Consider the following 26270-nt stretch of genomic DNA (forward strand, 5'->3'; position numbering starts at 1 on the left):
TGTCCAGGGGCGCCATTCACCTTAGCTACGCCACTGGTCACAACACCAATCACAGTGATTCAGTGCGGAAGTAAACGCGTCCTGAGTGGCTCGGTAAAACAAGGCGACGACTTCTCTCGCAGGCGGCCGCCAATCACAAGGAAGAAACCGCTGGTGCGGGTATACCTTGTTGCAGTCTAGTAGACGTTCGGATCTTTTCGCGAAAAATGCCTGCCCCTAGCCATGGACACAGGAAAAGACACGTGCACTCGACGCGCTGTAAGTCTTGGTTTGCAAACTACATGCTTTGTGTGGCTCAGATCAGTTGCCAATGCGGACAGCACAGTCGGCGACCAGTGCGAAGCTGTCATCACCGCCGGTAGCGAGCCGCCCGGTACGCCTGCCTGTCTGTGCCTGTCTGTGGCATCGATCCAGGGGGCTCGCAAAGGGTCGTTACCATAACGCCGAATGTCAAAACTGACCACAACGCCGACAGCTAGAAAACTGCTGTGTACCACAACGCCTAAATAACAACTGAATGAATTTGTGTTTCTTATATGTACCTTAACGCCGAAATACCACAATCAAACCTAACCTAACCTAGCGTAATATAACCTAACCTAACTTAACCTAGCCTAGCCTAGCCTAGCCTAACCTAGCCTAACCTAACCTAGTCTAACCTAACCTAACCTTTGTGGCATACCTACAATGACATTTTTCGGCGTTCGTGTATTTCGGCGTTGTGGTAATTCGGCGTTGTGGTGCGTCCCCGCTCGGCAAAGAGTCCCAGGCCGCGTGTTGCCGCCGGATACCTCTTGTTTTGTGTCTGTGTGCACGTTTTTGTTGTGTTTGGGTGCAAATGATTCTGGAGTCTGTGGTAGGGGTGGCTGTTTGGCCTTTCGGCTGTGGTGGAATGCTCCACATGCTTGGTGATGCACTTGTGCTTCGCTACAGGATGCTGCAGATAGAACACTCGCGCACTGCCCATAACACGTGAACCATTGTGCTGTTACAGTGAACCTATGTACCTGTTTTAGCTATTAAAACTGTTTTTTTTTATTTATATGTACTGTAATTAGTCAGCGAGTGACTGCCACGCTACTTAAATCCACCTCTGCCCCTCTTTGTGAGTACGCCACTGCCTTTGTGAGTACGCCACTGCCCTTCCTCGTGGGTCCACCACTTTACCATTTCGTCAATACGCCACTGCCACATTTCATGAATAATTTCCTTCTGCGCCCCGAATTAAAAAAAAAAATATAAAGAAGTTTTAAAAACCATTATGAAACAAAACAATTATATATTTACATTAATAGTAACTGGGATAATTATATATCAGAATATGCTATCTAGAATTTGACAATGTAATGTTTTAAGAATACTTTGGCTATTTGTATTACACATTTCTCTTTGTTAGGACAGAATGCATCAATGAATAACACAAAAAATAGCACAGAGAAAGCATTAAAGTTTTGATTGCAGTTGCAATTAAGGTTCAGAATAAAATAATCTAAACGGTCGCACGCGACTGCTGTAGAGAAGGAAATAATGCACTGTTAAAATAATATGTGCCGCACATAAAATTTTACAATTGGAACAAACATGGTGACGATGAACCAGTAAAAAGTCTGACAGTTGTTTCTCTACTGAAACATTCGCTCGGAATATTGAGAGACGAAAATCAATATTGACAGGAAAAATTCGCTAAAATTTAATTTATAAAATTAAATAAAAATTAAAATAAATTGCTTTGAGGTTTAAGTGGACCCCCCTCCACCACTTAATAATCAATGCATCTAATTTCACTGCTCTAGGTCTCTCCTTTTCTGCGCTACGCGAAATACAGACATACAAATCTCTCCTTTATTCATTTGCCCGAGTATTCAGAGCACTGTGGAGTCTATCCTAGAGGTCATAGGCTAAAATTCAAATACATATACACGCTTAACTTCATAAAAGCAATAAAAAATTCGCATCAGCTAAAAAAGGTTTATAATTTGGATATTCAGAAGTCTAAAATATAGGCAGAGACATGCAAAATTCGCGTTATTATATGATGACAGTATAGATTGAGAAGTTTTATTAGTCTATAGAGCGTCCAACTCTTTGATTGCAGTGTGGAAGGAAATGGGCGATTGCTCTCTCTTTCTAACACACGCCGGCTGCCGTAAGCGCTGTCCTTGTTTCTGAGTGCACTGTTGCCAAATATCACACGTATTTGAAATTGAAGAGGTGTGATATTATTAATTTCATTATGAAGTTAACATTACAATTTTCGTATGATTTCGTATCAATGGATGTGAGTGAATTATTTCTTGTTTTACGTTAAAAGAGGCGATTTATTACAGATTTATAAGCGTGATCGTGTAAAACATTATAAATTACTATATGGAAATTTTAAAATGCTTGTCGAACACTCATAATTCAAAAGAAGCACATCTCCTGAACTTCTTCGCAAAGTGTTAATAGATCTGGCAACATCGCACGCCGTAAGCCGTGTACTGCAACTCTAAGAGTGAGACGGTCTATACACCTGAAACAGCCGGGACCGTGTATCACGTGTTGACACCCTGAAGGACTAAAAGCCAATGATAAACACCTATAAAAACAGCTGAGCAAATCACGTGCTACCCGGAGAGAAGGTGATACGTGGCTCAGCGAATGAACACGTGACATCGACTTGATTCTGCACGTGCGGTGGGGGGTGGGAGGGGGGTTGGGAGCCCTGTGGTGGAGGGTAAGAGGTGGGAGGGGGGTTGGGAGCCCTGTGGTGGGGGTGGGATGGGGGGTTGGTAGCCCTGCGGTGGTGTTGGGGGGATGGGGGTGGGAGGGAGATTGGGAGCCTTGTGGGGGGTGGGAGGGAGGCTGGTAGCCCTGTGGTGGTGTTGGGAGGGGGGGTGGGGGTGGGCAGGGGATTGGGAGCCTTGTGGTTGGGGTGGGAGGGAGGTTGGTAGCCCTGTGGTGGTGTTGGGAGGGGGTGGAGGTGGGAGGGGGATTGGGAGTCTTGTGGTTGGGGTGGGAGGGAGGTTGGTAGCCCTGTGGTGGTGTTGGGAGGGGGGTGGAGGTGGGAGGGGGATTGGGAGCCTTGTGGTTGTGGTGGGAGGGAGGTTGGTAGCCCTGTGTTGGTGTTGGGAGGGGGTGGGGGTGGTAGGGGGTTTGGGAGCCTTGTGGTGGAGGTTGGGAGGAGTCTGCTGGTGGGAGGGGGTTGGGAGCTTTTTGGTGGGGGTGGGAGGGGATTTGGGAGCCCTGTGGTAGGGGGGAAGAAATAAATATAATTTCGAAGGTACTCTTACAAGTATGTCGCCGAGTCTTGGTCATCACTTACCACCACTGGACTATCAGGAATCTGCAGAACACTTATGGTAGCCCCGAGCCAGGCGTGGTCGTTGTTACTGTGATACGCGTAGCCACCTGTTCGGTCCTCCACCCCGTTACCTGGAGAACCAGCAACACCGCCTCAGTGAAGCACAACAGATGCTCAGACGTGATTGGGCCAGATGTGGAGTGATATTTGGGTTCTTTCCCGAAGTCAGTGACTTTGCAGTGTATGGAATACTTTTTAAAGGAATAATTTCCACAACCTTAGTTTTTGAACATACAAAGCGTACTTATAAATACCTAATTCATATACCGAAACAAACTCGTGTAATGAATGACAGGAAATAAAAGTAAAATTTCGAGAAAATGTACAATTTTGTTTGAATATGAACCACTAAAAAGTTAGGTAGCTGTAAACAAAAACTTTTTTTTTAAATATGGTAGCAAAAGCAAGCTAGCATTGTTATTAAAAATTCATAAAAATTTTCTCAGTGGTGATGTTGGTTCCTATTGGATTAATGTAAAGCTTGTGTTAAAAGCCATATTGTTATAACCATCCACAACCGATATTAATACAAAAATACTCAAAACTAAGAAAGGAAAATTGTGTAGGAAAAAAATTAGAACTACGGTTATTTCACGGATTCACGTCACTCCAGGCTAGACTCAAATTGCGTATACATTATGATGCTTTTTTTAGAGTGCTCATTGGTCGATAGCAAGGTCACATCCTTCGGCGATTTACACGAGATTGGGTAACCACGTCTTCCTACTGTGTATAACTGGCTCAGGGTCATTACGGCAGAGTCAAGAGCAAATTAGTAGGGGCATGCAGATTTCGCGAAAAGATTTCGGGACTAGATGAAAGTTAAAACACTGTAGCACCGTCTGTGTTTCGTGATTGGGAGAGTTTCTCCCAGGTACATACCGATTGTAAAAACACCAATTACAGAGATTCATTGCGGAAGTAAACGCGTCCTGAGTCGCTCGGTATATAAGGCAACGACTTCTCTCGCAGACGGCCGCCAATCACAAGGAAGAAACTACAAGTGCGGGTATACCGTGTCGCAGTCTAATAAGTGTTCAGATCTTTTCGCGAAAAATGGCTGCCCCTACAAAATAGTCCAAAAAACAGCGTGAAACAAATGTACTTATATGTTTTTCAGGTCTATTTTGTGATCCAATGAATCCACGAAATAACCACGGTTTTAGCAATAATCATTATTTGAAAAAAAATTCCATGCACATAGTCGGTAATGTAAGAGTTATTGACTTTACTAAAACAAGCAGTAATTTTTTTTACTGTAAAATAATAAACTAATGTTTGCATTGTAGAGATAGGTTGTTTCGCTGCGACGTATTCACCCAAGACTTCGAGAAACAGTTCTTCGCATGCGAAGTCCCTGATCCGGCACTGGTGCACCGCCCCGGGCTCCTTCCATCTGCGACTGTAGGTCGAGTTGCCTCTGGGCTCGCCCACCAGCAACCTGAGACACACAGGGACTTTCCGTTCATCGGAGAAACAGCTCTTCGCACGCCAAGTCCCTGATCCGGGACTGGTGCACCGCCCCGGGCTCCTTCTATCTGCAGCTGTAGGTCGAGTTGCCTCTGGGCTCGCCCACCAGCAACCTGATACACACAGGGACTTTCCGTTCATCGGAGAAACAGCTCTTCGCACGCGAAGTCCCTGATCCGACACTGGTGCACCGCCCCGGGCTCCTTCCATCTGCGGCTGTAGGTCGAGTTGCCTCTGGGCTCGCCCACCAGCAACCTGAGACACACAGGAACATTCCGTTCATCGGAGAAACAGCTCTTCGCACGCGAAGTCCCTGATCCGGCACTGGTGCACCGCCCCGGGCTCCTTCCATCTGCAGCTGTAGGTCGAGTTGCCTCTGGGCTCGCCCACCAGCAACCTGAGACACACAGGAACATTCCGTTCATCGGAGAAACAGCTCTTCGCACGCCAAGTCCCTGATCCAGGACTGGTGCACCGCCCCGGGCTCCTTCTATCTGCAGCTGTAGGTCGAGTTGCCTCTGGGCTCGCCCACCAGCAACCTGAGACACACAGGAACATTCCGTTCATCGGAGAAACAGCTCTTCGCACGCGAAGTCCCTGATCCGGCACTGGTGCACCGCCCCGGGCTCCTTCCATCTGCAGCTGTAGGTCGAGTTGCCTCTGGGCTCGCCCACCAGCAACCTGAGACACACAGGAACATTCCGTTCATCGGAGAAACAGCTCTTCGCACGCGAAGTCCCTGATCCGGCACTGGTGCACCGCCCCGGGCTCCTTCCATCTGCAGCTGTAGGTCGAGTTGCCTCTGGGCTCGCCCACCAGCAACCTGAGACACACAGCAACATTCCGTTCATCGGAGAACTATCGAAGAGCAAGTTCTTTTTGACGAGACTTGAACACTTAAATGTAATTCAAAGATCACATTTAAAAAAATTAGAGAGAAAAAATTACGCGATATTCATTTCCTTGTCATATTTATAGTTGAAAATAAAGTGTTGAGTATTGTTAATAAATGTATATTTATTTTAGTACGATATTCAGTTCCTTGTCATATTTATAGTTGAAAATAAAGTATTTAGTATTGTAAATAAATGTATATTTATTTCAATAATTGAGTTTTTTTCCAAATGATTTTTTTTAAGTTGTCCGCATTTAAATGTACAAATCTATTTAATGACACAATGCTATTAGTAGAGACCGGAAAAATTCGTGATTTCATTTCGCGATAGGCTAAAATACTAATAGTATAACTCATTGCTGCCTCTGCTATTGGCTCACAACTCACCTGGGTGAGACTGGGCCAATGAGAAACGCCCGACCAAAGCTTTATCGAATCACAGGCTGCTACGTTGAGACGTCTCACAAGACAGCAGCCAATGAGTGGGTGACATTTGACCGAGTGTAGGTAGAACTATGGAGTTCATCCCGCAGGTCATTGAACCCGCGAATTTTTCCGGTCCCTAGCTATTAGTCATTTCCATTTCTTGGTATTGCCAGTTTAAAAGTATTTATTATATCAGTCCCAGGAACCATTTTTTTTTCAACGAAAACACTTGATAATCGTTATGTATGTTCTAGATGGAAAATTAAATTTAATAAAATACGTAACATTTTTTAAAAATATATGTTATGAGTGCCAGTCCAAATCCTTATGGCCAGTATCGGCCACCACCGAGAAATCTGGGTGGGCAATGGTGAGGCCACGCATTTGGCTGGGTTCTCAATCGAAAAATATAACTATAGTAGTAACAGTAGGTCGTACGCACAAGATTTTACCGCTACTGATACACAACAAAGCATAGGGCGGTCATTGCATGGCAGAGAAGTCGTGCCCATTGAACATATTGTTACGAGTGGGCAAACAGGTTCGAGAAGGATAGCCCAGTTAATTAACTACAGTCTTATTTATTACCTACTATTTACACTATTAAGTTATAACAATTCTATTTTCTATCCACGCATAATCGCTCATTAATATGGTCCACAATTTGCTCTCCCCACAGCAGCTCGGCTCGACAGTAGCTCTCACGATTGCTCGTCTCGTACCGCTTCCCGCTGTTTCAACACACTGCCTCGCACTACTCACTTATCCTCCGCACACACAGTACAGTCCCGGATGTTTCAGTCTTGACACACCAGTCTTCGCGCACAAATCTCTATCGCTTGTCATCCACCCTCGCTCACTAATTGGTCATTCGCCCTCGTCACTTCACTGCCCCGCCATTTTTAAACCCCTCAGCCCCTTCTGGAATGGTCTCACGCCCCTTAGAAATGTCGCGTCATCTGGGTCGACTTGACAGCCGAAGCTCCCAGAACAATGGCGTCCTAGTTACGCCACTTCACGCAGGCGGGGCTTTGAGAACGTGTGGAACACGCCAGAGCCGCAGAGAGGTCTCCGATCTGAATGAGAAAGCAGCGAGGAAAGTGGAAATGGTGAAGGGGGAAGCAACGTGCCGTTGCTAATCGGATTAGGCTTGTAGCTCTAATGGACAACGCTCCACCCGCGGGAAAGCACACGAGTTTTCTGGCAAGCTTCTCGCTAGAGTATCGTAACACTACCCTCCTCCTTAAGCATGTTCGTCCCGAACAGGCATATTACCTCACTCGGTCCAAATGCACCACTTCCAATCGTCCTCTCTTTCCCCTCTGGAGGAGATTTAATACATAATTTAGTCTTTTCAAAACTTCAATGGGCCCTAACATACCGCTTGAAATTTAAATCGTTTGCCTGAATTTATTTGTGGGTTGTATAGCCACACCAAATCACCTTCCTGACATCTGGTCAAATTAGCCAGGTCGTTCCTTGTCTTCATCCGGTTCGTCGCTAATCGAAGGTTTTTACTAGCCTAATCGTGTATAAGTGTCATACGCTCCTCCAGATGATAGGTATAGTCGGTGGTGCTACTTGATGTCACAGGGTAGCCTTAACTCCTGTTCAAAGACAATACTCGCAGGAGTCTGTCCTGTTGAGTCATGAATGACCACCATATATGCTATCAGGAATAATTGGATGTGTTGATCCCAATCTTGTTGGGGGTCAGCCACAACCTTGGCAAGGTGTTCCTCTAGGTTCTTGTTGAACATTTCCATTATACCATCAGACAAGTTGTAAGCCTGTAGTCCTGGTTTTCTTTATCCCCAGGAACCGACACATCTCCTGCAATATAGTCGATTCAAAATGCAGCCTTTTGTGCGGATGCAAAATCGTCCTGATTGGTCTGATCAAAGGTGGCAATGGCTTCTTTTACAGACGGCTGCCATTTACAATTACTTTATTGCAGGTTAACGAGCGCTCAGATTGTTTCGCGAAAAATGCATGCCCCTACGTATTACACTTCATTTGAATTCTCATTGGACCCTACGTATTTTTGGACACGCCCCGAAGGACAAAAAAAAACACAAACCGTTAGAAAATTATATAGCTGCGATTATTGTCCTGACAGTAGACATGTGCCTGAGACACCCATCCAATCACGAAACACAGTTGATGCTGCAATATTTTCACACACAGCTTGTCTCGAATTTTTTCGCGAAAAATGCATGCTCTTAGTAATATGTTATTTATAATCCAGCCTCTCGCAAATAATAACGTGAAATTTGCCGGCCTCTATAAGTACGGTAGGTTTAAGACTGAATAATTTTAGACCGAGACAAGTTCAAGTATTTTAGCCCAAGTGACTTAAGGCCACACAATTGCAGGCCAAGTGATATCAGGTGAAATAACTGTGGGTTATACAATGACCGTTATACAATGACATGGAAACAGAGACGGATTACGTAAACGGATACGGATCTTACGGAACAGAGTTTCTACAATAGCATGCAAACGGAGACAGGCCCGTACGGATTACCTCAGCAAGGCTGAACTCTTCCGTTTACGTTGCTCCGTGCAACCATTAGAAGCCGAGTATTTTGCTGCCATGTTTATTTACGTTCAAAATACGTTAAAAAAGGTTTTAAGTGCACGAATGTCTAGTGTTCTATTTTTACTTTGTGGTTTATGTTATTTATATATGCAAATTCTACCTGTCATTAGATTTCGAAGCGAAGTATATATTTTTCAAAAATTAAAGTTGCACTTGAAATGCAAACTCCTTAGTTTCCACTTGTTACGTTTCCGTGCATTGTGGAATCAGCAGAAGTGATAGTGAAGGGATCCCCACATAACTTAGAAAGTCACAACTTAGAACAGTCTTCAGTTAGAATTCTCGAAAAAAACAACATAACTTAGAAATGCCATAAGTTAGAAACATCATAACTTAGAAAAGGAAAAACTTAGAAATGTCATAACTTAGAGACACACAACTCCGAAACAAGCAACATAGAAATGTCATAACTTAGAAACACACACACAACGTAGAAACATCATAACTAGGGACACCTGTATTTCGCGAATACATTTCGTGTCAAGGTATTTCACAAAATACTGTAGCTTTTCTCCTGTGGTTATTGGCTGAGGTCGGTGAGAGGTGTCGTCCCGCTCTTGACGGGGCCAATGAGAATGTGGTCACCGTACTGCTGCACCCTCACAATTTGCCATGACTAGTGCCATGCACATTTCGCGAAAAGATTCCGAGACGAGATGAAAGTTAAAACACTGTAGCATCGTCTGAGCTTCGTGGTTGGAATAAGTTCTTTCAGGTACATGTCGATTTATACAACATCAATCACAGTATAGTTCAGTGCGGAAGCAAACGCGTTCTGAGTGGCTGGGTCAAACAAGGCAACGACGTCTCTCGCAGACGGCCGCCAATCACAAGGAAGAAACCGCTGGTGCGGGTATACCTTGTTGCAGTCTAATAGGCGGTCAGATTTTCTCGCGAAAAATTGCCTGCCCCTAGCCATGACTCTTAGAAAAAGCTACAGTGTTTTGTGAAATAACTTGACATGAAATGAAATCGCGAAATAAAGGTGTCCCTAATCATAACTTATAACTGTCACGACTTAAAAAATGCTATCTTGTGTGTTTCTAGGTTATGGCAGCACCCCGTGCTCGTACATACCTGTGCTCGCCGGCGCGGTGCACGAGCGCCACCGAGTAGCCGTAGAGGCCGGCGGGGCGGCGCGCGGGCCACACCAGCGGCCGGCGCGAGTCCACGTTGAAGCAGGTGGCGCGCGCCGCCAGCAGCAGCAGCAGCTGCAGCTGCAGGGTCGCCATCTCCCGCGCGCGGCGCTGCAGTGGCCGGGACCCGGCGCGTGGCGGCCGGTCCCCCCCTCCCTCCCTCCTACCTCATCCACCCCTCCATCCACTCCCTCCCCCTCCTGCTTCCCCCGGCCGACCGGGGGTGGACGCTCAGTGAGCCGGTTCTTCTAAACGGGAACCACACATAACTTAGAAAAACTACTTAGAACTGTCATAACGTAGAAAACTTGGGAAAATCCACGTAACTTATAAACACACAACTTAGAAAGATCATAACTTAGAAACACACAACTTAGAAACGCACAACGCAGAACCACACAACTTAGAACTGTCATAACTTAGAAACATGCAACGCAGAACCACACAACTTAGAAACGTCATAACGTAGAAAGTCACAACTTAGAACAATCACGACTTAGAAACACACAACTTAGAACTGTCATAACTTAGAAACACGTAACTTAGAAACACAACGCAGAACCACACAACTTAGAAACGTCGTAACGTAGAAAGTCATAACTTAGAACTGTCATAACTTATAAAATTCTAAGTTGTGTGTTTCTAAGTTGTGTGTTTCTAAGTTATGACAGCACCCCCTTATAAACGCCCTGTCACGCTGTCACGCAATATTTGTTTCCAACGTATCTGACTACAGAGTTGGAGGGGTAGTATTGGACAGAAAATGGCTTCCAACATTCTCCATCACATATATTTGGACAGGTAACATCAAATGTGTTTTAAATCATGCCACACTATAAAAGTTTTTTTTTTGGTCTGAGCTACCCCAAACTTTATAATTTTAATCTCTATTTTGAAATTGCATCAAGTTTTTGATGGAATTTTTGGAATTGTTATTATATGCGTGCATTTTTAAACATGTGTAAATTTAAATCAAAATAACATTCGTTCCGTAATGAAATAAATGATCAGTGATGTTTTAAAGTTATAGAAACATGATTTCATTTCTACACATAAATTAACATTCATATTAACATTATTTAAGTTTTATTATAATTATACTTTTATAACCTCTTTAAAGAATCGCTGTGACAGAAACGGATGTCATTTTCGTTTTCGCTAGGCACGATTTTTGACTGGCCGATTGTATCAAAAATCCAAAATATTTTAGAACCAGTCCTATATGACAAAAATTTGATGGAAACTCAAGGCGTCCGTGTTGTCAAATTACATTGCTGTGCTTGTGTCACTTTCGGTGACGTCCGTATCCCTCCAAATTTATTTGACACAATATAGTGGAAGGTGTTGGAATGTTGGAATATAAAAGTTGACAGTGAGACAGGTCCTAAAGATATGTTGGATTTTGACAACATGGAACTAATCCCTGCGGAATAAATCATGCCTCTTCTCCTCGCTTCACTTCGCACCAGCGGGCTTCAACCATTCGCGAGGCGCGCACCTCTTCTCTCATCGCCTCGCTTCGCACCAGTGGGCGTCAACCATTCGCGAGGCGCGCGCCTCTTCTCTTCTCCTCGCTTCGCTTCGCACCAGCGGGCTTCAACCTTTCGCGAGGCGCGCACCTCTTCTCTCATCGCCTCGCTTCGCACCAGTGGGCGTCAACCATTCGCGAGGCGCGCGCCTCTTCTCTTCTCCTCGCTTCGCTTCGCACCAGCGGGCTTCAACCTTTCGCGAGGCGCGCACCTCTTCTCTCATCGCCTCGCTTCGCACCAGTGGCCGTCAACCATTCGCGAGGCGCGCGCCTCTTCTCTTCTCCTCGCTTCGCTTCGCACCAGCGGGCTTCAACCATTCGCGAGGCGCGCACCTCTTCTCTCATCGCCTCGCTTCGCACCAGTGGGCGTCAACCATTCGCGAGGCGCGCGCCTCTTCTCTTCTCCTCGCTTCGCTTCGCACCAGCGGGCTTCAACCATTCGCGAGGCGCGCACCTCTTCTCTCATCGCCTCGCTTCGCACCAGTGGGCGTCAACCATTCGCGAGGCGCGCGCCTCTTCTCTTCTCCTCGCTTCGCTTCGCACCAGCGGGCTTCAACCATTCGCGAGGCGCGCACCTCTTCTCTCATCGCCTCGCTTCGCACCAGTGGGCGTCAACCATTCGCGAGGTGCGCGCCTCTTCTCTCCTCGCTTCGCTTCGCCTCGCCTTTGACAACGTGGAACTAATCCCTGCGGAATAAATCGCGCCTCTTCTCATCACCTCGCTTCGCACCAGTGGGCGCGCACCTTAAGTCGTGTATATGTTTTCTACTTATTATTTTCATTATGAACCTGCAGTAGATGTTTGTCGGTCAAATAGATACTAACTCAGCCTGTATACTCACGTAGCATTACTGTGCGTTAATATTTATTGTGGTCATCAACATAGTTATAGTAGTGTCTCGCTTAAACGGTTCCGTATTATACGAGCAATCCTGAAGCACCATTACCGACAAAGACTCTTGAAACTTTTGTTTGAGGAATTGAAAATTAATTAACCGTTGTCGAAACTTACAAAGAATTGGTCTGAAAAATTTCATATACTGGTTGGGCGAATCACGGAGTGGCTTGCAACAATTTACACAAAAAAAAGAAGCTGGAAATACTAATTATACTGCTGGGCCAATTTAAAACTATAAAACTATTTTCTTATTCTTTCAGTGTTATCGGTGGTTATGCTTATCCAAGGTTGAAACGGTCACATTGCCTCGGTTAAAAGCGACTCGGCTGTACTCTTCATGATTCTGTGGCTGAGCACATATCACGAAATTCTGCCCAATCTGTCCAGAGCCCACGAGTGAGCGCTAACGCTACCATTCGTGACGTCACGCTTCCTCCGTCTTAATTTACTCGAGGACCACGAAGGAGGAGAGGACTGTGGCTTTGACGAACCCCCGCGGCTTGTTTTCCCGCCCACGAGACTTCAATCAAGCCGCTCTCCGGCGGCGTGGGCTCCCGACATCCGGTCCGACCCTCCGCGCTTCTTGGGGACTCCAAGCGCCCAACCCCCGCATGCTAGACTATTTCTACTCTGACCAACTCTTCATCCAGACCATCCTCCTGTGCTCTCCTACATTTAGTGCATGCCAACTTGCATCCCGCATGAAAGTGCCCAGGGTTTCCCCTGAGTCTATGCAGGTTTTACCTGGGCCCAACTTAACTAGTAGTTTAGACTAGAGATAAGAGTGAGGGGAGTTAGTCATGGCAACAATCGCTGCCATGGCTGCCAATCCCCACCTAGCACATGATGCATGTGAACCTCTCCCTGCATGGCTAATCCCAGCATGACTAAGGCGTGATAGGCTTCGGCCTGAGACGCACTTAGGTCCCTCCCTAATCCGGACCCCTCCCAAACACTCTTAGTTTTTAGTTAGGTTAGGAAAAAAAAATAAAATCATCTTGGGGACAGCGCGCCGCGACATCAGAGCCTTGGCTCTCCTTAAGGCCCCCGCCTACCCGGGCACACACACGGTGCGCAGAGCTTCAGCAAAAACAACGCGATTTCAAAATACACAATACCTATATCTAGAGACCTGCAAAATTCGCGGTTTCATTCGGTGATAGGCTAGAATTCAAACACATATACCTCTTAGATAATTTTGCTATTGGCTTACTGTTCATCTGGACGAATCTCAACCAGTTATAAACCCTCAACCAAAGAAGGATCGAATCATAGACCAACCAAATGAGACGACTTACAAGTCGGCAGCCAATGAACTTGCGTTATTTGCCCGAGTGTACAGGGGTGTGTGCAGTTTATCCTGAAGGCCATCGAAACCGCGAATTTTGCAGGTCTCTATGTATCCTTTATTGGTGGACATAAAAAAGCCATTAACGTGCATATCGCAACGTCTGGAACTATTTGTAAATCATTTAACATAGGATGTAGCTCCCATAATTTTGTAATCTTTGAACAACAGAGATTAGATAACATACTGTTGCCTACTCTCTCGCCACCAAAGACAGATTACAGGTTATCTTTCGTATCAGGTGGATGGCCAGTTCTCCCGGGTCCAGTTTGGTGTGGAATTCTTCGCTGTTCACAACGCTCGCGGATCGGTGACGTTCCGAGCCCGCGGGTGAAGTTCGCGTTCCCAAGATGGCTTCCGATGTCGTGAACGCCGGCCCAGCGGGAGGCAGCGAGGATCGCACCAATGAGGAACCTCGAAGCAGCGCCAGGGACGCCAACAGCGTCCAACCCGCAGGTTTGCCACGCGCACAACAAAAAAGCTTCGTTATTTTTACTATAGGAACAAGTAGGTTAAAGAGATATTGGTAGAGACCCGGAAAATTCGCGGGTTCAATGACCTCCAGGATAGACTACAATATCCTCTACACACTCGGGCAAATGCCAACTGTTCATTGGCTGCTGACTTGTGAGTCGTCTCGACTGGGTGGCCTGTGATTCGACTCTTCTATGAGTGAGGGTCTCTAATTGGCCCTCAGTCCTCCAGATTAACAGTGAACCAATGACAGAAGCAGCACTAAGGTATAATTATTTGAATTTTAGCATAACACGAAATGAACCCGCGAATATTTCGGGTCTCTAGATATTAGTAGGGGCATGCAGATTTCGCGAAACTATTCCGAGACAAGCTGAAAGTCAAAACAATGTAGCATCGTCTGCGTTTCGTGTTTGGGTGAGTTTCTCTCTATCAGTTGTAACAACACCAATCACTGTGATTCAGTGCGGAAGTAAACGCGCCCTGAGTGGCTCGGTCAAACAAGGCAACGACTTCTCTCACAGACGGCCGCCAATCACAAGGAAGAAACCACAGGTGCGGTTGTACCTTGTTGCAGTCTAATAAGTGTTCAGATCTTTTCGCGAAAAATGCCTGCCCCTACAAATAGTTTGAAGAGATGTGTGAATTCTAGCCTATCACCGAATGAATCCGCGAATTTTGCAGGTTTCTAGTGATGACTTGTCTGTGGGTAGGGTCACGCTTGCTGTGCGCTGTCTGTGCTAGCGAGGCAGGGTTCCAGCTGTCTGTGTCTTGTGAAGAAGTGCGCGATAACTAGAGACCCGGAAAATTCGCGGATTCATTTCGTGTTATGCTAAAATTCAAATAATTATACCTTAGTGCTGCTTCTGTCATTGGTTCACTGTTAATCTGGAGGACTGAGGGCCAATTAGAGACACTCGCTCATAGAAGTGTCGAATCACAGGCCACCCAGTCGAGACGACTCACAAGTCAGCAGCCAATGAACAGTTGGCATTTGCCCGAGTGTGTAGAGGATATTGGAGTCTATCCTGGAGGTCATTGAACCCGCGAATTTCACGGGTCTCTAGCGATAACTTGTTTTGAGAACAGCAATGGACGTGCTCTGCCGAAGGGATTCTGGTATTTCATCCCACAGACGGCTTGCCAAGTAACTGAGTGGTCTTTAAACGAAGGTATCTGAATATGTTTCCTGTGTCTGGTGTTGCAGTCATGTTTTACCAACTGTTCAGAAAGCTTAGAATACAAGAAGTTTGGTGACGTTCTAAAATGTAGATTTTTGAGTTGGGTTACAGAGTGAAATTATTGCCGTCTGTGATCCATATTGAAAATTTTTTTTTTAATTTAGTTTCTGACTTACATGATCGTGTTTCTTCAAATAAAAAGCGTAACGTAAACATACGTTTTGCAGTTTTTGAATGCTATAGATCACCAATAGGGGCATGCAGATTTCGCGAAAAGATTTCGGGACTAGATTATAGTTAAAACAATGTAGCATCGTCTGTGTTTCGTGATTAGGTGAGTTTCTCCCAGGTACATATCGATTGTTAAAACATCAATCACAGTGATTCAGTGAGGAAGCAAACTCGTCCTTAGTGGCTCGTGCAAACAAGGCAACGACTTCTCTCGCAGACGGCCGCCAATCACAAGGAAGAAACCGCTGGTGCGGGTATACCTTGTTGAAGTCTAGTAGACGTTCAGATCTTTTCGCGAAAAATTCCTGCCCCTAATTATAAATTATTAATTTTTAATTAATAATCAAAATATATAAATGAAAATAAACATACAGAATATTTATTGATTTTTATTACTAATTAAAATTTGTCTAGCTTATTTTACTAAATTAAATAATTATTTAAACACGTGTTTGTATTAATATTGAATACTGAGCATTTATTTTTTTTATTAATTTATTCTTTACCAACAATATTTATAATAGCACTCCAGTCCTTTTATTATTTTATTTATAGGAATCATTTGCATACAAAATTAAATTTAGTGTTTATTACGTCAAGTAAGTATAACTTCTAACGCGCGCCCATTTTTTATTTACAACAAAAATGTTTTTCAGCTCCCACAGAAAATACGTATAGGGTATAGGTAGGGGCAGGAAATTTTCGCTAAAAAACCTGAACGCCTACTAGACTGCAACAACGTATACCCACACCAACACCAGCGGTTTCTTCCTTGTGATTGGCGGCCGTCTGCGAGAGAAGTCGTTGCCTTGTTTGCACGAGCCACTAAGGACGAGTTTGCTTCCACACTGAATTAGTGTGATTGGTTGTTGTAACAATCGACATGCACCTCAAAGTAACTCACCCAATCACGAAACACAGACGATGCTACAGTGTTTTAACTTCCAGCTACTCTCGGGATCTTTTTGCGAAATTTTAATTGCCCTAGGTATAGGTACCAGCCTAGGGGCACTTTAGACCATAAGACATAAGACATATATATGTTTTCGACTTATTTTGTCATGATGAACCTGCAGCCAAAGTTTGTCGTTTGAATTCATATGAAGCTGTAGATTTATACTTGCAAACCTTGGTATTATATCACAGTGTTTAAACTCTATTAGAAACTTTGTTCAATGTAGATAGTAACGGAAGTTTTTGACGTGATAACATTTTATAAATCGATGAACGCCGGCTGCACGCACGAAAATGCATGACTCATTGTCACGTTCCGCCTGAACCGAGCGTGCAAGAACCGGCTAACCACCGTGCGAGAAAATCTTCTACAATTAGGGCCATGAAAATTTCGTGAAAAGATCCCGAGAGTAGCTGGAAGTTAAAACACTGTAGCATCGTCTGTGTTTCGTGATTGGGTGAGTTACTTTGAGGTGCATGTCGATTGTTACAACAACCAATCACAATAATTCAGTGTGGAAGCAAACTCGTCCTTAGTGGCTCGTGCAAACAAGGCAACGACTTCTCTTGCAGACGGCCGCCAATCACAAGGAAGAAACCGCTGGTGTGGGTATACCATGTTGCAGTCTAGTAGGCATTCAGATTTTTTCGCGAAAATTTCCTGCCCCTATCTATAATATCAAACAGGTTAAGGCGGGCTTTTTAAAAGCAGCAATTTAAAAAATTTGATTTATTTGTCCAATTTCGTCATTTCAAATTAACAATTTATTGACATTAATTTGATTTCAGTTTATTTTTCATCAATGTTTTCTTATGACGTTATCACTAGAGACCTGCAAAATTCGCGGGTTCAATGACCTCCAGGATAGACTCTACTACACTCTACACACTCGGGCAAATGCCACCTGTTCATTGGCTGCTGACTTGTGAGTCGTCTCGACTGAGTGTCTGTGATTCGACACTTCTTTGAGCGAGTGTCTCTAATTGGCCCTCATTAATCCAGATTAACAGTGAACCAGTGGTAGAAGCAGCGCTAAGGTATAATTATTTTAATTGTAGCATATCACGAAATGAATCCGCGAATTTTGCAGGTCTCTAGTTATCACGTAAAATTATCGTCCGTGAACCGACTTTACAGACAACCACCTTTTTTCTGCTATCATTTTAAGACACTTTTCCTTGATGAAAGTATGACATTTTATTCAGCAGTATTAATGGAATATTTTACATAAAAAATTATTCTAAATATTAATTCTAAAGGTATTATTAGATTACAAATACAAATGTAAGTATTAGAATAAATTAAACTCAACAAACGTTTAAAAAAAAAAAGTGCTGTCCCCAAAAAATATGGATATTTTTTATGTGCTCAGACAGTATTTGCTTTTATTTAAAAATACAAAAAAAAAGTTATTTTTGTTTCTGCAGTTCCAGAATTCAACGTTCCAGTGTTCAGGGAAAGAACAACTATTACAATTCAACCAAGGCCAACTGGTGAGTTATTTTTTCTTTGTTTTATGTATCGTTTTACTTGCATGATGTATGCGAATTTTATAGTTTATGATAGCCTTAGGAACTTTAACTGAGGTATTCATCTTAGGTTGAATAATAACGAAGACCGTAGAAACAGTTCATAAGATGACATATTGAGGTTGTAATTAATGAAAATAGAAAATTTATTACGTTTTTTTTTATTTTGACCATTTTCAATAGAGGCATCCACGGAAGCAAAAGTTGTTTTGATGATATTCAAGTAGTGTAAAAAAATACACCCAAAACTTCCCCGTTCCAGAAACTGTTACTCTAATCTCCTAATGATGGCTGAAACCACGCATTAAAGGTTTTTCAGCAAAATATAGTTAATTGTTTATGAATAGAGACCTGAAAAATTCGCGGTTTCATTTCGTGTTATGCAAAAATTCAAATAATTATACCTTAGTGCTGCTTCTGTCATTGGTTCACTGTTAATCTGGAGGACTGAGGGCCAATTAGAGACCCTCACTCATAGAAGAGTCGAATCACAGGCCATCCAGTCGAGACGACTCACAAGTCAGCAGCCAATGAACAGTTGGCATTTTCCCGAGTGTGTAAATTATATTGGAGTCTATCCTGAAGGTCATTGAACCCGCGAATTTTTCCGGTCTCTATTTATGAACTAGAAGTGTTGAAATTAATATTTATTTACTACCAAATTTTTTTTAAGAATAACAATTACTTCTTATTTTTTCGTTCCATATAAAAGCTAAATTTGTAAGTTATTTTGTCTTACATAAACATTTTCTCTAACTAGAAGCAATAAACATTTGTAAAGCCACGGAATTTTCGCGCATTCATTTAGTCGCAAGCTAGAATGCAAACCTCCACACTGTCGCACTATGTTCATGATTGGACCGCAGTTATCTGGACACGCCCTTCTACGACCGTGAGCCAACGATGTCCAACTAATAGAGAAGTAAGCGAATCAGGTAGTGCCAAATAACAAGGATAAAAATGTTCTCGCTAAGAAATCAACCAATGGGAAAGTAAACATGGGTCGAGCACACCTATAACTTTGAATTCTATCCTGAGTCCAGAGGAATCCGCGAAATTTCCGGGACTCTAAACATTTGTTTTCATGAATTACTTAAATAAGTCTAACATAGTTTTTCATTACAATTTTTTCGCCTTTCTCTTACGATTAAATTCCGTTGGCGTTGTTTTGTTATAAGCCTATATGAAAAAAATGCAATATTCGACTGTAAAATAAACAAAATACTCACAGATCCCAGTTACAATTACTAGAGACCAGCAAAATTCGCGGTTTCGATGGCCTTCAGGATAGACTGCACATACCCCTGCACACTCGGGCAAATAACGCAAGTTCATTGGCTGCCAACTTGAAGTCGTCTCAGCTGGTTTGTCTGTGATTCGATCCTTCTTTCGTTGAGGGTTTATAACTGGTTGAGATTCGTCCAGATGAACAGTAAGTCAATAGCACAATTATCCAAGAGGTATATGTGTTTGAATTCTAGCCTATCACCGAATGAATCCGCGAATTTTGCAGGTCTCTAATAATTACGTTTGAAATGTTCCTGCAAAAACTGTGACATAAAAAACTTATTTCTTAAGATAGCTTTGTAATTTATCTCTGAAATATGGAAGATATTGACCTATGTGCGCCGATGAATTTCCATACTATAAAGATAAAAAGAAAGCGGTTCAACAAAGTACAGAGTGTCCATAAAAGTATGTCCCAGTTTCCATAGTATATTAGTATATTATAACAGTAGTTGGAAATAGGGGGTTCAAGCACAGGCGCAGGAGCCAGGAGCCCGCCATCTTGGATGACGTCATCGGCGGCCATCTTGGATGACGTCATCGGCGGCCATCTTGGATGACGTCATCATGACCTTTGACCTTGACCTTTGACCTTGCTAATCTATGCTAATCTATGCCAATCTATGCCAATCTATGCTAATCTATGCCAATCTATGTCAATTAGTATGCCAATCTATGCTAATCCATATGTTAATCCATGCTAATCCATATGTTAATCCATGCTAATCCATATGTTAATCCATGCTAATCCATCCGCCATTTTATATTTCTAGAAATTTCCACCAACTTCGAATCGTGACGTCACCGTTGCACTTTTCGTCACGGCCGCCATCTTGGATTCGAATTTTTTTTTTTCGAACTTTTGAAATTCGATGTAATCATCAGCCGCCATCTTGTTTCGTCTGCTGGTGGCCGCCATCTTGTTTTCGTCTGCTGGTGGCCGCCATCTTGTTTCGTCTGCTGCATGCCGCCATCTTGTTTCCGTCTGCTGGAGGCAGCCATCTTGCGACGTCATATAGTTCTGTTGGTCGCCACCAGATAGCAGCAGGGATTATTTTATTTTTTTTTCTTTAACTAAAATAATTTCAGTGCCGAGGCTGGGATTCGATCCATGGGATGTGAAAACGTCCAGGATGTCGTGGTTACGAGGCGGACACCTTGACCACTAGACCACGAGACCAATTGGGATATGGTGGAATAAATAATCTATATATGCCATGTACTGACGTCAAGTTTTATGATAAAAGGGGGGAGGGTGTCTTTGCCTTCCCAAATGCATGAAATTCAAATTATTATTATACCATCGCCATCTTTAATTCCAGCACAGACTACCAGATGGCGCCAAATTCAAATATTAGTTAGGGAGTCGGCAGGCAGGTGTCGCATGCCGCCATCTTGGTTCTCAAGTTGGCTGGTAGATGTCGCTAGTATCGCGCGCCAAATTCAAAAATTAGTTGCCAGAGACGCCGCCATCTTGGTTCTCAAGTTGGCTGGTAGATGTCGCTAGTATCGCGCGCCAAATTCAAAAATTAGTTGCCAGAGGCGTCGCCATCTTGGTTCTCATGTTGGCTGGTAGATGTCGCTAGTATCGCGCGCCAAATTCAAAAGTTAGTTGCCAGAGGCGCCGCCATCTTGGTTCTCAAGTTGGCTGGTAGATGGCACCACCGTCGCCATATTTTAGTTCATACAATCGATACCAGATGACGCCACCATCGCCATCTTTAGTTCCTAGTGTTGCTACCAGAGTGTGCCACCGTCGCCATCTTTAATTCTTAAAGTTACCGCCGGAGCGCGCCACCATCGCCATCTTTAATTCATAAAGTCGCTACCGGATGGCACCACTGTCGGCCATCTTTAATTCAAGGTATTGTCGCCGGATGGTGCCAAGTTTGAATTTAAAAACCTACAAGTGTTATGCAATGTGTAACCAGTCGAGATAAGTTTGGAACCTGTAGCCATATTATTATTATTATTATTTATTAATGTATGTTTATTAAATATGATAGAGTATTTATAAAATATTGGTGTTGTGTAGAGTCTCTCTCTCTCTCTCTCTCTCCAACGCTCTACAATCTTGCTCCCCCCTTTCCTTCATTGTCACGTGGTCGCTACAGCGTGGTCCATAAACCCAGTGGAAAGGGGCAAAGAGATGATGAAGGGAGGCGGTTATTCGGTCGTCTACAATGGTCTACGACGTCGTAAAAAAACGCGCGCGCCCTGCCATTAGCGTCCGCTCCGGAATAGTTATTTTCTTTCCCTATTCCCCCATCTCCACCCCCCACCTGGTGGAACCATTTCGGAGTTGTTTCAGCCGTCCCTTACCTTTGGTCCCTAAAGAGACTGTCTGTAAAGACGCGTGTAACACCATGTCACCAACTTCCCTACACTCCCCTCCGCCCACCCATCAAAAAACCAATCGCCAACCCTCAGATGTCAAAAGGTTATAACCTTCTTTGTGTTCTGTATTAAGGCATTGGTCCATGGCATAGTTTTTACAAACTCCATTGTTCTGCTGACTTCCCAGAAGGATTAAACGTGGCATTGCGCATGGTTTTTGTGACTAAAACAAGAGATTTTTTGTTGTTGTCGCTGTTAGTTTTTTAATGCAAGGGAAATGTTTCTCGGGGTACAATGTTTTACCATGTAAAAGAGCTTTGAGTCTTTGCGGGTTCAGAAGAGTAGGTACCTTGGCTTTTCGTAACATAGCAAAACCAACTCTGAAAAGATATCGACTATTCAAAATTAACTTTACTTTGTTTAATTGTCCTTCTTAATATGCGCAGTTAGTGCTGGAAAACTATTCATGGAAGTTTTACTAATAACTAACTATTAGAGGTACGGCGACAACACAAAGCATAATTGCCCGGGTAAGATGTGAACCCAGTTAATTATACAGCGAACATTATTTAAAGTGATACAGTTGATTTGATGTATACATCCAAATTTACAAACATCTCTCAGTTAACATGAACATTACTGTTGCATTTACAAAAAAAATTATTTACGGTGCACACAGGAATAATGCAACGCATTGCAACGTGCCTTCAAAAAGCAACAGGACGAAGGGTGTCGTCTATAACTGTCAGTAGTCGCCTACAAGCAGGTGTCTTCCATGCAGGTAGGTCCTGGTGTGTCCCAGTAACAAGACTGCACCGCACAGCCAGTGGGAACTGTCAGTAGTCGTCTACAAGCAGGTGTCCTCCATGCAGGTAGGCCCTGGTGTGTCCCAGTAACAAGACAGCACCGCACAGCCAGTAGGAACTGTCAGTAGTCGTCTACAAGCAGGTGTCCTCCATGCTGGTAGACCCTGGTGTGTGTCTTAGTAACAAGAGAGCACCGCACAGCCAGTGGGAACTGTCAGTAGTCGTCTCCAAGCAGGTGTCCTCCATGCAGGTAGGCCCTGGTGTGTCCCAGTAACAAGAGAGCACCGCACAGCCAGTGGGAACTGTCAGTAGTCGTCTCCAAGCAGGTCTCCTCCATGCAGGTAGGCCCTGGTGTGTCCCAGTAACAAGACAGCACCGCACAGTCAGTGGGAACTGTCAGTAGTCGTCTCCAAGTAGGTGACCTCCATGCAGGTAGGCCCTGGTGTGTCCCAGTAACAAGAGAGCACCGCACAGCCAGTGGGAACTGTCAGTAGTCGTCTCCAAGCAGGTGTCCTCCATGCAGGTAGGCCCTGGTGTGTCCCAGTAACAAGACAGCACCGCACAGCCAGTGGGAACTGTCAGTAGTCGTCTCCAAATAGGTGTCATCCACGCAGGTATGCCCTGGTGGGTCCCAGTAACAAGAGAGCACCGCAGCCAGTGGGAACTGTCAGTAGTCGTCTCCAAGCAGGTGTCTTCCATGCAGGTAGGCCCTGGTGTGCCCCAGTAACAAGACAGCACCGCACAGCCAGTGGGAACTGTCAGTAGTCGTCTCCAAGCAGGTGTCCTCCTTGCTGGTAGACCCTGGTGTGTCCCAGTAACAAGACAGCACAGCACAGCCAGTGGGAACTGTCAGTAGTCGTCTCCAAGCAGGTGTCCTCCACGCAGGTAGGCCCTGGTGGGTCCCAGTAACAAGAGAGCACCGCACAGCCAGTGGGAACTGTCAGTAGTCGTCTTAAAGCAGGTGTCCTCCATGCAGGTAGGCCCTGGTGTGTCCCAGTAACAAGACAGCACCGCACAGCCAGTGGGAACTGTCAGTAGTCGTCTCCAAGCAGGTGTCCTCCTTGCTGGTAGACCCTGGTGTGTCCCAGTAACAAGACAGCACCGCACAGCCAGTGGGAACTGTCAGTAGTCGTCTCCAAGCAGGTGACCTCCATGCTGGTAGACCCTGGTGTGTGTCTTAGTAACAAGAGAGCACCGCACAGCCAGTGGGAACTGTCAGTAGTCGTCTCCAAGTAGGTGTCATCCACGCAGGTAGGCCCTGGTGTGTCCCAGTAACAAGAGAGCACCGCACAGCCAGTGGGAACAGTCAGTAGTCGTCTCCAAGTAGGTGTCATCCATGCAGGTAGGCCCTGGTGTGCCCCAGTAACAAGACAGCACCGCACAGCCAGTGGGAACTGTCAGTAGTCGTCTCCAAGCAGGTGTCCTCCTTGCTGGTAGACCCTGGTGTGTCCCAGTAACAAGACAGCACAGCACAGCCAGTGGGAACTGTCAGTAGTCGTCTCCAAGCAGGTGTCATCCACGCAGGTAGGCCCTGGTGTGTCCCAGTAACAAGAGAGCACCGCACAGCCAGTGGGAACAGTCAGTAGTCGTCTCCAAGTAGGTGTCATCCATGCAGGTAGGCCCTGGTGTGCCCCAGTAACAAGACAGCACCGCACAGCCAGTGGGAACTGTCAGTAGTCGTCTCCAAGCAGGTGTCCTCCTTGCTGGTAGACCCTGGTGTGTCCCAGTAACAAGACAGCACAGCACAGCCAGTGGGAACTGTCAGTAGTCGTCTCCAAGCAGGTGTCATCCACGCAGGTAGGCCCTGGTGTGTCCCAGTAACAAGAGAGCACCGCACAGCCAGTGGGAACTGTCAGTAGTCGTCTCCAAGCAGGTGTCTTCCATGCAGGTAGGCCCTGGTGTGCCCCAGTAACAAGACAGCACCGCACAGCCAGTGGGAACTGTCAGTAGTCGTCTCCAAGCAGGTGTCCTCCTTGCTGGTAGACCCTGGTGTGTCCCAGTAACAAGACAGCACAGCACAGCCAGTGGGAACTGTCAGTAGTCGTCTCCAAGCAGGTGTCCTCCACGCAGGTAGGCCCTGGTGGGTCCCAGTAACAAGAGAGCACCGCACAGCCAGTGGGAACTGTCAGTAGTCGTCTTAAAGCAGGTGTCCTCCATGCAGGTAGGCCCTGGTGTGTCCCAGTAACAAGACAGCACCGCACAGCCAGTGGGAACTGTCAGTAGTCGTCTCCAAGCAGGTGTCCTCCTTGCTGGTAGACCCTGGTGTGTCCCAGTAACAAGACAGCACCGCACAGCCAGTGGGAACTGTCAGTAGTCGTCTCCAAGCAGGTGACCTCCATGCTGGTAGACCCTGGTGTGTGTCTTAGTAACAAGAGAGCACCGCACAGCCAGTGGGAACTGTCAGTAGTCGTCTCCAAGTAGGTGTCATCCACGCAGGTAGGCCCTGGTGTGTCCCAGTAACAAGAGAGCACCGCACAGCCAGTGGGAACAGTCAGTAGTCGTCTCCAAGTAGGTGTCATCCACGCAGGTAGGCCCTGGTGTGTCCCAGTAACAAGAGAGCACCGCACAGCCAGTGGGAACTGTCAGTAATTGTCTCCAAGCAGGTGTCATCCACGCAGGTAGGCCCTGGTGGGTCCCAGTAACAAGAGAGCACCGCACAGCCAGTGGGAACTGTCAGTAATTGTCTCCAAGCAGGTGTCATCCACGCAGGTAGGCCCTGGTGTGTCCCAGTAACAAGAGAGCACCGCACAGCCAGTGGGAACTGTCAGTAGTCGTCTCCAAGCAGGTGTCCTCCACGCAGGTAGGCCCTGGTGGGTCCCAGTAACAAGAGAGCACCGCACAGCCAGTGGGAACTGTCAGTAGTCGTCTCCAAGCAGATGTCCTCCATGCAGGTAGGCCCTCGTGTGTGTCCCAGTAACAAGACAGCACCGCACAGCCAGTGGGAACTGTCAGTAGTCGTCTCCAAGCAGGTGTCCTCCTTGCTGGTAGACCCTGGTGTGTCCCAGTAACAAGACAGCACCGCACAGCCAGTGGGAACAGTCAGTAGTCGTCTCCAAGCAGGTGACCTCCATGCTGGTAGACCCTGGTGTGTGTCTTAGTAACAAGAGAGCACCGCACAGCCAGTGGGAACTGTCAGTAGTCGTCTCCAAGTAGGTGTCATCCACGCAGGTAGGCCCTGGTGTGTCCCAGTAACAAGAGAGCACCGCACAGCCAGTGGGAACAGTCAGTAGTCGTCTCCAAGTAGGTGTCATCCACGCAGGTAGGCCCTGGTGTGTCCCAGTAACAAGAGAGCACCACACAGCCAGTGGGAACTGTCAGTAATTGTCTCCAAGCAGGTGTCATCCACGCAGGTAGGCCCTGGTGGGTCCCAGTAACAAGAGAGCACCGCACAGCCAGTGGGAACTGTCAGTAATTGTCTCCAAGCAGGTGTTATCCACGCAGGTAGGCCCTGGTGTGTCCCAGTAACAAGAGAGCACCGCACAGCCAGTGGGAACTGTCAGTAGTCGTCTCCAAGCAGGTGTCATCCACGCAGGTAGGCCCTGGTGGGTCCCAGTAACAAGAGAGCACCGCACAGCCAGTGGGAACTGTCAGTAGTCGTCTCCAAGCAGATGTCCTCCATGCAGGTAGGCCCTCGTTTGTGTCTCAGTAACAAGAGAGCACCGCACAGCCAGTGGGAACTGTCAGTAGTCGTCTCCAAGCAGGTTTCCTCCACGCAGGTAGGCCCTGGTGGGTCCCAGTAACAAGAGAGCACCGCACAGCCAGTGGGAACTGTCAGTAGTCGTCTCCAAGCAGGTGTCCTCCACGCAGGTAGGCCCTGGTGGGTC

At 45.7% G+C, this 26270-nt stretch overlaps 2 protein-coding genes across 3 annotated transcripts in view; one reads left to right on the plus strand and one right to left on the minus strand.

Annotated features, from left to right (window-relative positions):
- The window catches only part of LOC134528841 (integrin alpha-9-like), a 138577-nt gene extending 128609 nt beyond the window's left edge, over positions 1-9968 (minus strand). Inside the window, exons 1-3 of the mRNA XM_063362508.1 lie at positions 9814-9968; positions 4663-4784; positions 3305-3414 (exon numbers count right to left, since the gene is read on the minus strand). Of these exons, the coding sequence (XP_063218578.1) occupies positions 3305-3414; positions 4663-4784; positions 9814-9968 (387 nt within the window). The remainder of the gene's footprint in view (positions 1-3304; positions 3415-4662; positions 4785-9813) is intronic.
- Positions 9969-13880: 3912 nt separating this feature from the next.
- The window catches only part of LOC134529114 (phospholipid scramblase 1-like), an 86251-nt gene continuing 73861 nt past the window's right edge, over positions 13881-26270 (plus strand). Inside the window, exons 1-2 of one of the 2 annotated variants that reach the window (XM_063362868.1) lie at positions 13881-14102; positions 17915-17980. In XM_063362868.1, the coding sequence (XP_063218938.1) occupies positions 13997-14102; positions 17915-17980 (172 nt within the window). In that variant the 5' untranslated portion in view covers positions 13881-13996. The remainder of the gene's footprint in view (positions 14103-17914; positions 17981-26270) is intronic. The other variant, XM_063362869.1, reaches the window with a different exon arrangement.

This window comes from Bacillus rossius, chromosome 2 (genome assembly GCF_032445375.1).
Source record: "Bacillus rossius redtenbacheri isolate Brsri chromosome 2, Brsri_v3, whole genome shotgun sequence".
Classification (NCBI taxonomy): domain Eukaryota; kingdom Metazoa; phylum Arthropoda; class Insecta; order Phasmatodea; family Bacillidae; genus Bacillus; species Bacillus rossius.